General features: G+C 37.5%; 1 protein-coding gene across 1 annotated transcript in view; it reads left to right on the top strand.

Annotated features, from left to right (window-relative positions):
• LOC129087683 (ankyrin repeat domain-containing protein 26-like) overlaps nt 1-17,129 on the top strand; it is a 77,446-nt gene that overhangs the window by 11,064 nt on the left and 49,253 nt on the right. Inside the window, 2 exon segments of the mRNA XM_054594634.1 lie at nt 3,175-3,247; nt 16,281-16,340. Of these exon segments, the coding sequence (XP_054450609.1) occupies nt 3,175-3,247; nt 16,281-16,340 (133 nt within the window).

Here is a 17,129-nt window from a genome sequence, read left to right as displayed (position 1 = left end):
AGATAAAGCATCATTCTCATAAAGACCTGTTCATTCAGAATTTGAGGAGGTAGAGGAGGGACAGTAGTAGTCCAGGCCAGATCCTGACTTCTATTAGTTGTCTGCCCTTGGTATGATTCACTAGAATAATAGGGGAGTATTATGTTATCTGATTTAACGAATTAATATATTTCTAAGTAAATTTAGCTGCAAGTTATCTAATAGCTTGCCCTGAAATAGAAACCACAAAGAAAGAATGGCTAATAACTAAAATTAATAACATTTTCTGAAACCTGCAATATGTGAATGTTAGAAACTATGAAAAACCCACGTTGGGGGTTCTTTGGGATTACAAAATAGGTTCAAGAAATAAAGTTCATGAACAAATTTTTCCTGTGCTATACTGTTTCTCTGAGCACCTCTTTTTGGTATATTATCTCTTTTAATCAGTCATCCTAACAACCTTGTAAAATAAGACAGTAAGATTCTTATTTTGTAGAGGACTTTGAGCCAAAGAAGGGAGACTTGTTTGAGAACAAATAGCTGTTGGGTATGGTGCTAAGACTTCTGAGTTCAAGACACTATTATTATATCAATCTAACTCTTAATTAATGTACAGAACTGCATTCCCTTAAATCATAACTGTTTCATATTATATTTTTTATTAATAAAAGTTTGTAGAATTTACAAATTTGAAGTGTGTGGTATAAAGCTTTAATATTAGCTCTCCTGTTATCTGAAATACTCTAAGAATTTAATATACAGCATCTAGCAGAAGTAATGCCTGCTTGAGTGTGGTTGGTGGGGTAATAATATGGGTGTAATAATTTGTAGTTTTAATTTGAAAGTTTCACCTAAAATGTCATATGGTGTGCTTGAGTGTGATATTGTTATGTTAGAGAATTATATGCTTATGATTTTGTAATAAAAGATTTCATAATTCGTGCCAGACCCTGTACTTGGAAAGTATTTTTTACATCAGTATTAAGATAGTAATATTATTTGTCACCATTTTTTTATATGCAGAAATCATCTAGTAACTTTTGCATGGCAAGAAGAAGGGGGATTCGATATGAGTTCTGAAAGTAGCAAAAGTCTTGGTAAGACTTCTGATAGTGAATTATTCTTGATGGTCCTAACATAGATAAGAGTAAAGAAGTTATGATAATGATAGAGCAGTGAAAAAAATCCTGTAAATTGCATGTATAGTTCTTCTTTCTTAATAGAATAGTATTCAGTATTCATTAAAAAGTTAACGGTAGGTAATTTAAGATCTGGAGAAATATTGTCTGAAAAGAAGTTCATTTATTTAGTCATAACCCCTAAAATTTCATATAGTACCTTTAAGTAAAAGAGAAAAAGGATGTTGAATTAGGATGTTGTATGTTTTTTCTATAGTCATTTAATAAAAAATTGGACTTGTTATAAAAATGGACCTTTTCTTTAGTATTTACAGAAAATGGTACTTTTAAAGTTCTTTATTTTTCTACTGTTGACTTAAAATGTATTTTCCTTTTTTTCTTTATTAGTGAATGAGAAGTCTGAGAAAGCCTCTTCCAGAAGGTAGGATTTTATGGATTTTAAAAAAATTATATGTTCACTAAGGGAATGCAGAGAAAAGAAACTAACATTTCTTGAGTGTTCTACCCTGGGCAGCACACTATGTTATGTAATTAACATGTGTTATGCAGTCACTGCAATACCTTTGCAAAGTAGCTGTGTTCTTACAGCCTACTTTACATAAGTGAGGCAACTGTGGTTCAGGGAGGCGGATTAATTGACCCATGATTCCATAGTTAACAAGGGGCTGACTCATGAGTTGAGTGTCAACCTGCTTAGCTCCCAAATCCATTCTGCTGTCCCTCAACATACATTGATAAGTTTCTATGTAGCAGTGGCATTGAGATGTGGATGCAAATCAGATCCCCTCTGAAAGTCAAATCTAGTTGTGTGTTAACTCTGATTTACAGTTTACTTAAGAAACCCAACCATTTGTCTTAATAGGGTCAGGCACAAATAACACCTGTTTTTTATTACAAAATCATAAGCATGTAATTCTATAATGTAACAACATCACACTCAAGCACATCATATATTTTTGGAGAAATGTTCATATTAAAATTATAAATTATTATACCTATATTATTACCTTACCAACCACACTCAAGCAGGTATTGCTTCTGCCAGACCCTGTGCTTGACAATTACAGTGGTAACTACTACTTTGTTTTTCCCAAAAAAGGCTTTAGGTCACATCTCAGTTAGTAATGGCCACATAACTAACTTCCATAGGTTTTACCTAAGGAAGGCATACCTAATCAGGAAAGTGTTTTTAAGCATGATGATACCTATTTTTCTTGATATGAATTATTCTTCTGTAAATGAAGAATGTTATGTGTAGACCACTTTACATCAGTTCAATTCAGCATCTATGTAGAGGACACTTCTAATTGATTTCTCTACTCACTGACTTCCCGTCTGGTTTTCCCTTCATGCCACTAATTTTACGTAGTTGTATGAAGCTTTCCCCGCTTCCCCCCAGCCCCCCCACCAGAGTCCTTTTTCCTTTCATGACGTTTTTTAATTTTTACTTTTTAACTTTCTTCTCTGCCTTTTTTTGGAGTTTTTCTCATTGCGTTATTTTTTCCACTTCTGCCAGCTATGTGTTCTCCATTTTTCTATAGACAGAATCAAAAGCACATAGAATTTTAGGACTTTAAGGAATCTTCGCGATCAATTAATGAAAACATACTCTAGTACTTCAACCTGTGTTTAACATCCTGGGCAACCTGCGTTTTACATTCTGGCCAACTGGTTGCTCTCATGGAGAATTTGAACTCAAAGAAATTAAAGTGACTTATTTGGATATGGTAAGTGGTGGAAGTGAGATGTAAATTCAGCCACTTATTGGATTTTTAATTCAGCCTTTAGGACTTTTGGTGAAAACAAACCAACTTCAGGCTTTGCCAATATATTGGCTGTCACTCTGGGAAATTGGAGTGTGTCTTCATTGAATAGTTTATAGGTTGGGTGAGGCAGAGGCAGAAATAAATAACTAAAAAAAACCCAACAAGCCAAATTTTAATTATATAAAGAAATTTCATTTAATACACAGATAACTGACCTTTCACTCATTTTTTGGGGGTTGCTTTTTAACAAAATGAACTAATTTCTGTTGGCTATTTTTACTCTAAAGTATTCCCTGCAAATCTACCGCTAATGATTCAGAGACATCACTAGATGACGAAGACTCCGATTTTTGTATCAAGGTAAAGTGCTCCATCATGGAAATAATTTTCCTGCCCTGAGTTTAGTCTTGTGTAGCACTTACTCTAAAAACTTAATAGTGGTTGGCCTATCATTATTTTATGTTTGTAATGGAAAATTTGTCAGGGCAAACCACTTTTGTTGAAATATGATGTCTTGTATTTATTTAAAAATTTTTAGTACTGAAGGTAGGGGCTGAAAAAGAGAAAGGGGGAGGGGAAATACATAACGATAGAAAAATTATGTTGGGGAAGTTTCCCACAATAGAAGAGATGAAATTTGGTTAAGGATAAGGATTTTTAATGTGACTTTTAAATTATACAAGCATGATTTTTTTTTCAGTGTATTTTTTATTTTTTAAATTTATAAATCATGTTTATTCTGTTACGGTTGTCTCAATTTCCCCCCCTTTATCCCCTCCACCTGCACCCTCTGCTTCCTCAGTCAATTCCTACTCTGTTGTCCATGTCCGTGGGTCATTCATACATGTTCTTTGTCGAGTCCCTTCCCTTTCTTTTCACCATTGTCCTATTTCCCCATCCCCTCTGGTCACTTAAAGTCTTCTCCATGTTTCCATTCTTGTGGTTTATTTTGTTAGTTTATTTTGTTGAATAGAGTCCACTTATAGGTGGGATCATATGGTATTTGTGTTTCATCAACTGGCTTATTTCACTTAGCTTAATATGCTCCAGTTCCATCCATGTTGTCACAAAAGGTAGGAGTTCCATCTCTCTACCTGTCTTCTTTCTTCTTTCTTTCTTTCTTAAATGCAGATTGATTTTACTTTTTATTGTCAAAGTTAATTATAAAATATTAAAAAATTTAAAACCATTATAAAGTCTCAGCAATTAAACCAACATGACACCAGCACAGAAATAATCAAGTAGATCGATGAAATATAATGAGCATTCTGGAGACAAACGCATATATCTGTCTAACAATGTAATATATGATTAAGTTGATATTTCAAGTCAATGGGGAAAATAAGGCTTATTCAACAAATAAGGTGCATGGGCCACTATTACTTGAAATAAAACAAATATAGAGCCCTATTTCACACATTATACAAGAAATATTCAGGTGAGTTAAAAATCAATGTGTAGAATCTAAGGAGTTTTAGGAGAAAATACAAACTAATATTTTTCTTACCCTGAAGTAAAATATTCAAACCCTATTCAGAAGCTATAAAGTAAAATATTGACAATATGACTATATTAAACATTTAGGACTGTACAGCAATATACATATAAAAAAAGGTAAAGGACAAGTAATTGAATTGGAAAGTATTTGCAACACATCTAAAAAAGGGTTAATGGTTTGTTTTGTTTTGTTTTTTTAGGGAAAAAATTCTACAAACATTTAATCAAAAAATGGATAAAGAATACCAAAAAGTCATTTAAAGCTTTTTAAAAATAATAGAAATAGGCAAGAAATATGCAAAAACAAGTTCAGTTTCAACAAATAACACAGGAACAATTAAAATACCACATCATTGTCACAATCAGATCAATAAGTATTAAGAGATATTGGTAATGTCAAGTAGTGGCAATTGTGAAAGGAACTGGGTATTTATAGACGCTTTCTTCATCTTAAAGCAGTCCCCTGTAGCATATTTTGCAGTGCTGGTTTGGTGGAGGTGTAGTCTTTTAGCTGCCTTTTGTCTGGGAAACTCCTTATTTCGCCTTCCATTTTAATTGAGAGCCTTGCTGAATAGAGCAGTCTTGGTTGCAGGCCTTTGCTTTTCATGACTTGGAATATTTTTGCCACTCCCTTCTGGCTTGCAGTGTTTCTGTTGAGAAGTCAGCTGCTAGCCATATCGGGGCTCCCTTATACTTTACTACCTCTCTCTCCTTGTTTCCTTGAGGATTCTCTGTTTGTCTTTGATATTTGCCATTTTAATGATGATGTTCTTGGAGTGGGCCTCACTGGGTTCCTCTGTGCTTCCTGGACTTGTGTGACTTTTTCTGTCCTCCAATGAGGGAAGTTTTCCATCATTACTTTTTCAAACAGGTTCTCTATCCCTTCTTCATCCTCTTCTCCTTCTGGTATCCCTATTGTACAGATATTATATTTCAGGTTGTCCTGCAGTTCCCTCAACGCCTCTCCATTCTTTTTGAGTCTTTTTTCATTTTCTTTCTCTTTCTGGGAGCTTTTTTCTACCTTGTCCTTGAGCTCGCTGATTTGCTCCTCTGATTCATTGATCCTGCTTTTGATTCCTTCTGTGTTCTTCAATTCAGAAATTGTATTCTTCGTTTCCTCATGTCTTGTATTGATAGTTTCTCTGTCCTTTTTCATGCTGATATAGTTTGCAGTAAGTTCCTCATAGTTTCCCTGTAGTTTTTTGTAATTCTCTCTGAGCTCACTGAGCTCCTTGAGCGTTCTTAGAACTGTTGTTTGCAAGTCGATATCTGATAGTTTACTCGCCTCTATTTCATTTAGTTCTCTTTCTGGGGATTCCTCTTTTCCCTTTGAGTAGGGGGTATTTCTTTGTCTTCCCATGATTTGTGAGGCTCTTCTTTGTTGTTTCTGCTTCTTAAGTTGATCTGTCTTGATTTCCTGACTTTATGGTGTGAACTTCCATGGTTGGAGACCGCTGTTTTTACTTTCTGTACCTGCCTCCATAGATGTCAGATATCTTCCCTGTCTGACCTTAGGTGATCTGTTGGAGACTTCAAGGAATCTACTGTTTGTGGCTGTCTCCTTCAGCTATTAATCTAGTCACTCTGCACTCAGCAGGCTGCCTTAGACAGCTCAGGGAGGGGCGGAGTCCCTCCTTGGGGCAGGGTTATTGGGTCCTCTCCCACTGCTGCCACATGGGGGAGGAGTCAGCACTGGGCTCCCACCAGCTACTCTCTCAGTTCTCTCCCCAAAGCCTCCTTCCCCATTCTCTCCTCAGCTGTCTCTATCCCACTCTGCCCTCTCCTTTGCCGGAGACCACGGTAAGTGGCTGCAAATAAAAACTTATGCTTTGGCCCTTTAATTGGTTCTTTGCGTCTCCAGCCGCCAGTCTCTGGCAGAGAGCAACCCTGCCACTTTTTGCAGCTCCCTGTTTTCTGTTTACTTTTTCAGTTCTGGTGGTGTAGGCTAGAGATCCCCGCTTTTGGTTTAGACCCCGCTCTTCTCAGGGAGATCCCACCGCCATTTCAATATCCCTTCTGCTGCTGCTGCCTGTGGGTGCCCCACCCAGGCTCCTCTCTTGCTATTTTTCAGTTGTTTGTTCCAGGTGATATCTCCACAGTTTGGTTGTAATTCCAGGTTGTAACTCCTGGGAGGAGGTCAGTGTGACTTCCACTCACTCCTCTGCCATCTTGATTCTCATTTATTTATTTATTTATTATACTGCTCTGCTTTGGTGTTTTTTTCCTACCCGTTTTGAATCACTGTTTCAATATTCTGCTTCATGTAACCTACTTTTTATTCCTTCCAGTGTATTATTTACTTCAGATACTGCATTCTTTATTTCTGACTGGTCCTTTTTTATGGTTTCTATGTCTTTTTTCATGCTGTTGACTATACTCTTAATCATTACTCTAAATTCTCTATCTAATAAGTTGCCTGCATTTCATTTAGTTCTTCTGGAGAATTCTCTTGTTCTTTCTTTTGGGACCTGTTTCTTTGTCTCTCCATTTTGACTGCCTCTTTGTTTCTGTGTGTTAGGTAGGTCTGCACAGACTCTGGTACAGCCCTATGTTGTGTGCTCCTTGTGACTGGCCCTGGGCAACTTTTTGGGAGCTATCAACGATCCAGAGCTTGAGCCTCCCTCTGCTCAGTTGGGTGTGTGCAGAAAGAACCAGGCTGCACGCTAACATTGGCTTTTACTAGCACCAGGCCCAGGGGAGGGTCAGTTAATGTCTCACAGTTCCCAGTGATCCACCTTTGCTGTTAGACTTAATCACTAAGATAAAAACCTCCATCTGTACTCCTCAGCAGCCTGGCTTGAGCTCCACAGGATGCGGTAGAGTGATTCCTGTAGGTTGGCTATTGCTTCCCCTCAGGCTGATGCCATTCAGAAAGGAGTGTTCTGGCTGAGAAAGATGGCTCCTGCAGTTTGGGGAATGACTCAGCACAGGGATCCTGGCCACTGTTTCTTCAATTCTCTCCCCAAAGCCCCCTACCCCGTATTCTTCTCACAGGTCTCAACTCCACTCTGCCCTCTCTCTTCCAGAACCTGGGGTAAGTAACTGCAAATAAAAGTTTGTGTGTTGGCCCTTTAAGAGGCTCTCTGTATCTCTAGCTATATTTCCCTGGCAGACAGAAAACCAACTGCTTTTCACAGCCAGGTGTTATTTGGGTTCCTTTCCCAGTCATGGTGCTACAGGCTGGGGAACCCAGCTTGGATTTTAGACCTCACACTTCTCAAGGGGAAGCCCCTCGCCTCTGAAACATCTCTCCTGGATTTCAGTTGTCAACTGTGGGATCCCAGCCATCCCTCTGGTGCTTTCTCCACACTCCCTGCCAGTCTTGTTGTGGTGAAGTTGTTTCTTCTCTATGTCCTTGGTTTTAAGATTCCTCTTCAGCTACTGTTCAGCTGGGTATTCTGAATAATTTTTCTTATTTTTATTTTTTTAAGTATATTTTATTGATTATGCTACTACAGTTGTCCCACATTTATTCTTCTCTTTATCCCTCTCAGCCCGGCCTTCCTCACCCTTAATTCATGTCCAGGGGTCGTACATGTAAGTTCTTCAGCTTCTTCATTTCCTATACTATTCTTAATCTCCCCCTGTCTATTTTGTACCTACCATTTATGCTTCTTGTTCTTTGTACCTTTTACCCCCATTCTCCCTCTTCCCCCTCCCTGCTGATAACCCTCCCTGTGATTTCCATTTGTGATTCTGTTCCTGTCCAGTTGTTTGCTTAGTTTGTTTTTGTTCTTGTTTTTTTAGGTTCAGTTTTAGATAGTTGTGAGTTTGTTGTCATTTTACTATTCATAGTTTTGATCTTCTTGTTCTCAAATAAGTCCCTTTAACATTTCATATAATAAGGACTTGGTGATGATGAACTCTTTTAACTGTACCTTATCTAGGAAGCACTTTATCTGCCCTTCCATTCTAAATGATAGCTTTGCTAGATAGAGTGGTCTTGGATGAGGTCCTTGCTTTTCATGACTTTGAATACTTCTTTCCAGCCTCTTCTTTTTTGTAAGGTTTCTTTTGAGAAGTCAGCTGATAGTATTATGGGAATTCCTTTGTAGGTAACTCTTTTTCTCTTGCTGCTTTTAAGATTCTCTCCTTAATTTTAACTTTGGGTAATTTAATTATGATGTGTCTTACTGTGTTCCTCTTTGGGTCCAACTTGTTTGGGACTCTCTGAGCTTCCTGGACTTGCATGCCTGTTTTCTTCACTAGATTGGGGAATTTTTCTTTCATTATTTTTTCAAATACATTTTCAACTTCTTGCTCTTCCTTTTCTCCTTCTGGCACCCCTATGATTTGGATGATGGACATTTAAAGTTGTCCCAGAAGTTCCTACACTTCTACTCATATTTTTGAAATCTTGTTTTTTCATTTTGTTCCAGTTGAATGTTTATTTTTTCCTTTTGTTCCAAATTGTTGATTTGAGTCTTGGTTTCCTTCCCGTCAGTGTTGGTTTCCTATATATTTTTCTTTATTTCACTTTGTATTGATTTTTCTTTAATTTAGCTGTAATTCCAGTTTTCTTCCTGGGAGGAGGTTAGTGTAGCTTCCACTTACTCCACTACCATCTTGTCAATCCATATTTACATTCCACTGTGTTTTAAATTATCCCATTAAGAGTCTATTTAAAAGTATTTATTGAATTGAAGAGTACATGTTTTGCCTAAAAAAGCTCTAGAAGCAGAAATTCTTAACTGTGTGGTAAAATATCAAATTTCTTGTGTTGCTTTTAAAATTTTTTATTTCAGTTTCAATTGATTTTCAATATTATATTAGTTTCAGGTGTATAGCATAGTGATAAGACATTAATATAAATTTAGTGAGGTAAAACTAAAGGACTTCATCATCACCAAACTATTATTATATGAAATGTGAAAGGGAATTACATATGAAAAAGAAGATCAAAACTGTGAACATTAAAATGACAATAAATTCACAAGTATCAACAATGGAATCTAAAAAACAAAACTAAGCAAATGAGCAGAACAGAAACAGAGTCATAGATATGGAGATCATTTGGAGGGTTATCAGTTGGGAGATGGAAAGGAGAGAATGGGGGAAAGGGTGCAAGGATTAAGAAGTACAAATTGGTAGGTACAAAATAGACAGGGGGACGTTAAGAACAGTATAGGAAATGGAGTAGCCAAAGAACTTATATTATGGCCCATGAACATGAACTAAGAGGGGGATTGCTGAAAGGAATAGTGGTACTGGGTGGAGTGGAGCAAAGGGGGAAAATCGGGACAACTGTAGTAGCATAATCAATAAAACTTATTTAAAAATAAAATAACTTTTGATAGTTATGCTGTTATTGCCATTTTATTTTTCATTTATATATTTTCTCTTTTTTAAGAAGTCCCTGTAAAATTTCTTGTAAATTGGGTTTGGTGTTGATGAAATCTTAATTTATTTCTCATCTTTATCTCTCCTTTGATTTTAAATGATATCCTTGGTGACTAATCTTGGTTGTAGGTCCTTGTTTTTTATTACTTTGAATATTTTGTGCCAATCCCTTCTGGGCTGCAGAGTTTCTGTTGAGAGATCAGCTAACAGTATTATGGGCTCTCCCTTGTAGGTAACTGTTTTTTTCTTGCATTTGATTCTTTTTTTTTTGTCCTTAACCTTTGTCACTTTAATTTTGCTATCTTGATGTTCATCTTTTTTGGGACTCTCTGTGCTTCCTAGAATGTATGTTTATTTTCTTTGCCAGGAAGTGGAAGTTTTTAGTTATCATTTCCTCAAATAGATTTTCAATTCATTGTTCTCTCTCTCTTGTAATTTTTTTACTTCTATGATATAAATGTTCTTAAGGTTGATAGCGCCCCAGCGGTCCCATATGCAATCTCATTTTTATTGGAATTATTTTCTTTGCTGTTTTGAGTTTGTGTTTTCCATTACTTTGTTTTCTAAATCAATGAATTGATTGTCTGCATCATCTAATCGGCTGTCTACTCCATCTAATGTATTCTTCATTGCTTAGGGGTGTCCTTTGTGTGGGTTGTATGTGCCTTCTTATTGTACTTGAGCCTTGATTGCTGTTACCACATCATAATCCCATGGGCGGGATTGACCCTCAGGGTGAGTGGCTGTGATGACTGGTTTTGACTACAGTGGATGAGCTGTTGTGTTGGGATATCAACTTTAACCAGTGAAATTTGCTGTTGCAGGGCTCAGGTGCCTATTGAGTCCCCTCTTTAGGTTTGTCAATTTGTGAAACTAATTGGGTGGTGTTCTGGTGTGGTCTGAAGATTGTCACAGGGTGTGTCAGTTCTAGGGCCTTTTGGGAAGGACTCCAATGCAGTCCCATGTCAGCTGATGCTATGTCCATTTGGGGCCACCTGGTAGTAGCTGCCTGTGGTTGGCTTGTAGGCTCCTGGGAGAAGCTGTGCTGTGATCCGAGGTTGGCTGCCACTATTGTAGCTGGGGCTGCTTCGCAAGAGTTACAGGGCATGCGAAGGCCAGTTGCTGCTTATTTGGAGTTTGCAGATTTTTGAGAGTATTTAGGGAAGTCCACAGCATGGGCTAAGGGCAACACCTTGAAAATAACAGTCACGCAGAGAGGTTCTAGCCTGTGTATGGAATACGCTGTGATGAGTTCTCAGGAAATCATCATAGTGTGGGGAGTTCAATGCAGGTTCAGATTTGGAGTTCAACTGTACCTGTTAGCTCTGTGTGGAGAGGGCTAAACAAAGGAAGAAAATGGTGGAGTGAGCTTCCCCTCCAGCTCTGGCCCTGAAGTCAGGCAATTCAGTTCCTTCTCTTATATGCCTGATGCTTTTACAGCTTCTGCCCAGCCCTGGAATTCAGAGTGAGTGTGTTGGTCAGTGAGTAAGTTTGTGTGTGGACTCTGTAAGAGGAACTTCTGACACTCCAACAGCCCTCTGTCTCAGTGGATAGCATTCCTGATGATTTTCAAAGGCAGGGGCTGTGGGGACACCTGTTCCCAGCGCCAGTGCTCTGGGCTAAGGAAGCTGATACGAGGACCCCAGTGTAGGGCTGGCACGCCTTGACCACTGGGACCGATACAGCAGAAATATGCCTGCCGATTCTTAAGTGACACACATGGATGTAGGACAAGTCCATTTTTTGCCCCTCCTACCAGTTTTTTCTTAATTATATTTTATTGATTATGCTATTACAGTGGTCCCATTTATCCCCCTTTGTCTCCTCCCACCCAGCGATCCCTAGTCTCTCAGGCAAACTCCCCACCATTGTTCATGTTCATTGCTCCTCCTACCAGTCTTTTCTTAATTATATTTTATTGATTATGCTATTATAGTGGTCCCATTTTTTTCCCCTTTGTCTCCCTCCACCCAGCGGCCCCTAGACCCTCAGGTAACCTCCCCACCATTGTTCATGTCCATTGTTCATTGTTCATGCCCATAGGTCATAAGTATAAGTTCTTTCCTACATTGTACTTTACATCCCCATGGGTATTCATAACAACCAATTTGTACTTCTTAATCCCCTCACCTCTTCACCCATTCCCCCACATCCCCCTCCCAGTTGGCAACCATCAAAATGCTCTCTATATCCATGATTCTGTCTCTGCTATTCTTGTTTGCTTAATTTGTTTCTTAGATTCAGTCGTTGATGAATATGTTTTATTGTCATTTTATTGTTTATGGTTTTGATCTTCTTTTTCTGAAGTAAGACTCTTTAACATTTTATACAATAATGGTTTGGTGATGATGAACTCCTTTAGTGTTTTCTCATCTGGGAAGTCCTTTCTCCACCCTTTGATTCTAAATGATAGTTTTACTGGGTAGAGCAATCTCGGCTGTAGGATCCCACTTTACATAACTTTGCATATTTCTTGCAAATCCCTTCTAGCGTGCAGAGTTTCTTTTGTGATATCAGCTGACAGTCTTATGGGAATAAGTAGGTAACTAACTGCTTTTCTCTTGCAGCTTTAAAGATTCTATCCTTATCTTTAACCTTTGGCATTTTAATAATGATGTGTCTTGGAGTAGGCCTCTTTGCATTCATCTTGTTAGGGACTTGTGTGCTTCCTGAATTTACATGTCTATTTCCTCCACCAAATTAGATAATTTTTCTTTCACTACTTTTTCAAATACATTTCCAATTTCTTGCTCTTTCTCTTCTCCTTGTGGAAACCTGTGATGCAAATGTTGGACGCTTGAAGTTGTCCCAAGCCTCCTTACACCATCCTCGTTTCTTTTCTATTCTTTTTATCCTCTTTTTGTTCTGAGTGATTGTTTTTCTGCTTCCTTATGTTCCAAATCACTGATTTCATTCTGGGCTTCATCCTATAACTATACTGTTGTTTCCCTGTAAGTTGTTCTTTATCTCAATCAGTGTGTCCTTCATTTCTGACTGGATCTTTTTTTTTATGCTGTTGAGGTCCTCAATAAACTCTCTGAGCATCCTTAAAGCCAGTGTTCTGAACTCTGCATCTGACGGATTGCTTATCTCCACTTTGTTCATTTCTTTTCCTGGAGTTTCTTTTCCTGGAGTTTCCTGGATCTGTTCTTTCATTTGGGCTATGTTTCTTTGCTCATTTTGGCTGCTTCCCTGTGTTTGTTTCTGTGCGTTAGGTAGAGCTGCTATGACTCCATGTCTTGGTAGCGTGGACTAATGTAGTAGGTGTCCTGCAGGGTCCAGTGCACAGTCTACCTAATCACCCAAGCTGGGAATTTGAGGTGCACCCTCTGTGTGGACAGGGTACCCTCTCCTCTTTAGTTGAGCCTTGATTGCTGTTGGAAGGTCAATGGGAGCAAATTACTCAGGCCAGACAGGTTCAGGGACTGGGGGTGACCACTGACCACCAACCTCTGCCCTCCATGGAGGATCAGTTGTGTGGGGGCTGGGTGGTGGTCCTCCAGTGTGGTCTGTAGTTGTCCATTGAGCACACAGGTTCTGGCACTTCTCAGGTGGTGCAGGCTAAGGTCAGCACCCACCTGTGTTCTGCCCAGGGCCACCGTGCATGAGCAACAGAGCAGTCTGCAGATGGCTGCTACTTGTGCTGGCTGGGAGGTTCCCAAGTGAAGCCAAGCTGTGAACCTAGGTTGGCTATTGCTAGTGCCAAGCCTGGAGCCACTTCAGAAGAGGTATGGGAGTTGAGGGCTCACTGAGGTCCACCGTTGCTTGTTTGAGAGGATTTAGTAAGTTGGGAAGCATGAGCCAAGACCAACCACTCATATGGAAAAGCAGCTTGGGTGGGCCATAAGTTCTGTGAGGCAGAGCCTCAGGGGATCTTCATGGTGGGCAAACAGTGTTAGCTAGGTGATGGAGTCTCAGATATAGCACTTGGCTGCTGGCTCTGTGTCTCTGTTGGGGGAAGGTTCAGAAAAGGAATAATGGCTCTGCACCCATTTCTGTCTGGGAGAAAGCTGTCCCCAGCTCTTGCTGTGATGCCAGACACTTCAATTCCTCCCATATGCCACTGGTGCCTGTCAAGCTGCTACTATGGTGCTGGAGCTCAGAGGGAGTGAGTCTGAGTAAGTCCATGTGAGGGTTGCTTAAGAGGAACTGCTGGGAACTCCAGAAATCTCTTCCACCCACTCAATCCCTGCTGGTTTTTGCAACCAAATGTTGTGGGAACTTATCTTCCTGGCATTGGAATTATGGGTGGGGGAGCCTGGTGTGGGGTTGGGACTCCTTGTTCCCAATATATCCCTCCAGAATTTTTATTCACCACATGTGGGTGTGGGACCAGACCATTCAGTACCTCTGAATCTCTGCCACTCCTCTCTGTCTGGTTGGGTGTGGTTTCTTTAATTCTGTAGTTTCTGGACTTCCATTCAACTCAACTTCTGATGGTTCTGAGTGATGTGGTCTTCCAAGGAGGCGAGCCATGTTTACCTATGCCTGCATCTTGACCAGAAGTCCTCCTACCAGTCTTGATGTGGCTTCTTGATGTTCTTAGTTGTTAAGAATTCTGTTCAGCTAATCTTTAGTTGGTTCTCAAGGGTGGTTGTTCTACAATTTAATTATAATTTTGATGTGGTCATGGGAATGTTGAGCACAGCATTTAGCCCTGGCCATCTTGACTGAAGCCAAGAAGGAAGTTTTTGTATTGTATTTTAAAAAAATATTTACCCAATGTCATGTATCACCTTTTAAATGTTCAAATTTCAGATGTTTTAATATTATAGTTATTTAAATATTCATTTTAAATTTCCTGCATCACTGTAAGCTAGTGGAGGTTAGGAAACATAATTGTACATATCCTGGAGCACCTAGAATAAAGTATGGCATGTAAGAAGCACTTTTTATATTCTTGAAGTATGTATATGTAAACAGACAAATGGAGTACTGTAAAATGAACTGTTACAAGTATATATCAGACATCAAACATCCTGATTAAATTATTTAAATTTCTAAAAATATGACAAATTCAATTATGTTGAGGAAATTTGTTATAAATAAGAAGAAAATGAGAAAATACATGATAATGTAGAAACTGGGTTATGGTATATTTTTTAGCTTCCTTCAATTGTGAGCTTGTAATTTTAGATTAAAATTTTAAGCTTTTCATAGCCCCATGTCATATTCCTTTAAATATATCTTTTCAAACCATACGATTCTCCTTAGAACTCTGTTTATTAATTCTTTCTCCAAATGAAAAGAGGATGTATTAGGAACTTTTTTTTTCTATTTTTATCTCTCTAGTAAAAATGTACAGCTTTCAGATTGTCATGGATGAACATGTTCAAATAATTGAATGACTTATTTTATAGTGACAAAAATTAAACTTTAACACAGTGGTATATAGGAAGAAATAATGATAGAATAATACAAATAAGTATTATGAGGGATATACTATGAACAAAAGACTATTTTATGTAGTTTTTATATATTTATATTTTATACATTATATATATTTCATATGTAATATATTTATAAATTTTTATATGCTTACATATAAAATAACACATTTTATATATATTTACACAGTTGTATAAAATTTTATGTATTTTAGTATATAATAAAATATATAAAATGGAGGCTTTTCTATTTTGTATATTTATAGTTTTATGAAATGTTATATTTTAATAATATAACAAAAATATGTATAAAATGGAGGCTTTGTTCAAAGTATATTTCTAGTAATATTGATGTATAATGTACTTTAAATATATTCATATATACTGAAATTCTATATACTTTTCTCTGCATATTATATTGTACTTATTCTTTCCCTTTTCTTCCTTGTCTTAGGCTTCTGCTTAATTAACTGATTATATCTCATTTTTTCTTTTCTTTTTCTTCCCCTACCCTTTTTTTCCTAATTTACCACTAGCCTAGTTTTTTCCTTGTAGAAAACATTTCTTTAATGTCTGTTTTCCCAGCTCATTTCCCTCTCTCCACATTGTCATATATTTGGTAATGGCTTTCTATTTAATATGTATTTGGCCCCACAGCTTTATTCTTTTCCTTTTCTTGGAGGAAGCTAAATTAAATCACTTCTTCTTAGGTTTCTGATAAACAGAATAGAAGCAACTTTATACTGTTTGCAATTCCAACCCGTCTAAATACAACTGAAAACTAAGCTCTCATGCTTTCCCACAAAAGAGATAATCCATGTAAATATAAATAATGCAACATATTACAAAACATAACAAATAAGTAACTTAAATTTCTTAATGTTAGTTTTTTGCAGTAGTACTCTAAACTACAGAGGGCAAATTTTATAATCTAGTGGATATTATAGCATTTAGATAATATTCATTTAAAGGTAAAATAATATTTCGGGGCTTACTATGTCATCTCTCATCATCCTTACCCCATGAGAAGATGGAAGTTAGTAGGTGGCAGAACTAGTATCATTTTACATCTGAATGATTCCATTTGTATGTTAGATCACATAGTAATGGTAAATATTATCATTATTGTTGTTAAATTTGATACTTAATGATTATTTTTTTTCCCCTAGGGTAACAGGAAACGCAGCTTGAGAAATCTACTGGCTGGTTTTCCACAATTCCAGAAACCAGTAAGCTATTTGAAGACGTCTGTTCTTGTGTTTTTCACTGGTTTGAAGTTCAAATATTCTCATGTACTCTTTACTTTGTTTTACTGTAGCAGAAGTAAAATATGCCATAGTGAGACCAGAAAATAGGACCTTATGTAAAGACAATAATTTTCATAGCAAAAATGAAGATGTGGTCGAAACCCTTTCTAACACATCAGAAAAGTCAAGGGCTTTTCTATAGAAGAGGTCACTTGAACCTCTTCTGAAAGCTCCTCCGATGTCCTTAGCAGTCTTTGATCTTAGAAAGAAGGGTTTTTTGTTATTTTAAATGTTTTTTCCCCATGATTGTTCACATACCATACCCCTGATCCTTGTATAGTAATGACAAGGACCTTAGAAAGAAATGGAAGTCCTCAAGATCATAATAAAAAAGAAGTATAATAAGAAGAGTAATATATATACAGGATTGGGATTTATAGAGGTTAGTAGGCTTATATAAACAGTTCTTGTATCTGGCATATTGGAGGGAAAACAGTGGAAATCAATGGGAAAGAACAGGTAGATGAATGTGAAGACAGTGAAGACAAAGAAGGGAGAAAATTCATTTAAGAAGCTCAAGATGAAAATAAAGATTTAATAAGAGAGTCAAGATGAAGAAATTATTGTAAAGACACAACATAAATAGGGGACTTAAGTGGGGCAAGAACTTGCCATATTATGACATGATAAAAATAATTTTAAGTGCAAATTAAGAAGAGAAACCCAGGTAATTAAAAAAATGCTTAACTCCTCTGAATTACTCAATAGCTA

This window comes from Pteronotus mesoamericanus, unplaced genomic scaffold, assembly GCF_021234165.1.
Source record: "Pteronotus mesoamericanus isolate MK-2021 breed Mesoamerican mustached bat unplaced genomic scaffold, CSHL_Meso_final contig_130, whole genome shotgun sequence".
Taxonomy (NCBI): Eukaryota; Metazoa; Chordata; class Mammalia; order Chiroptera; family Mormoopidae; genus Pteronotus; species Pteronotus mesoamericanus.
The sequence above is the reverse complement of the archived record's forward strand: the minus strand, read 5'-3'. Positions and strand labels throughout refer to the sequence as shown.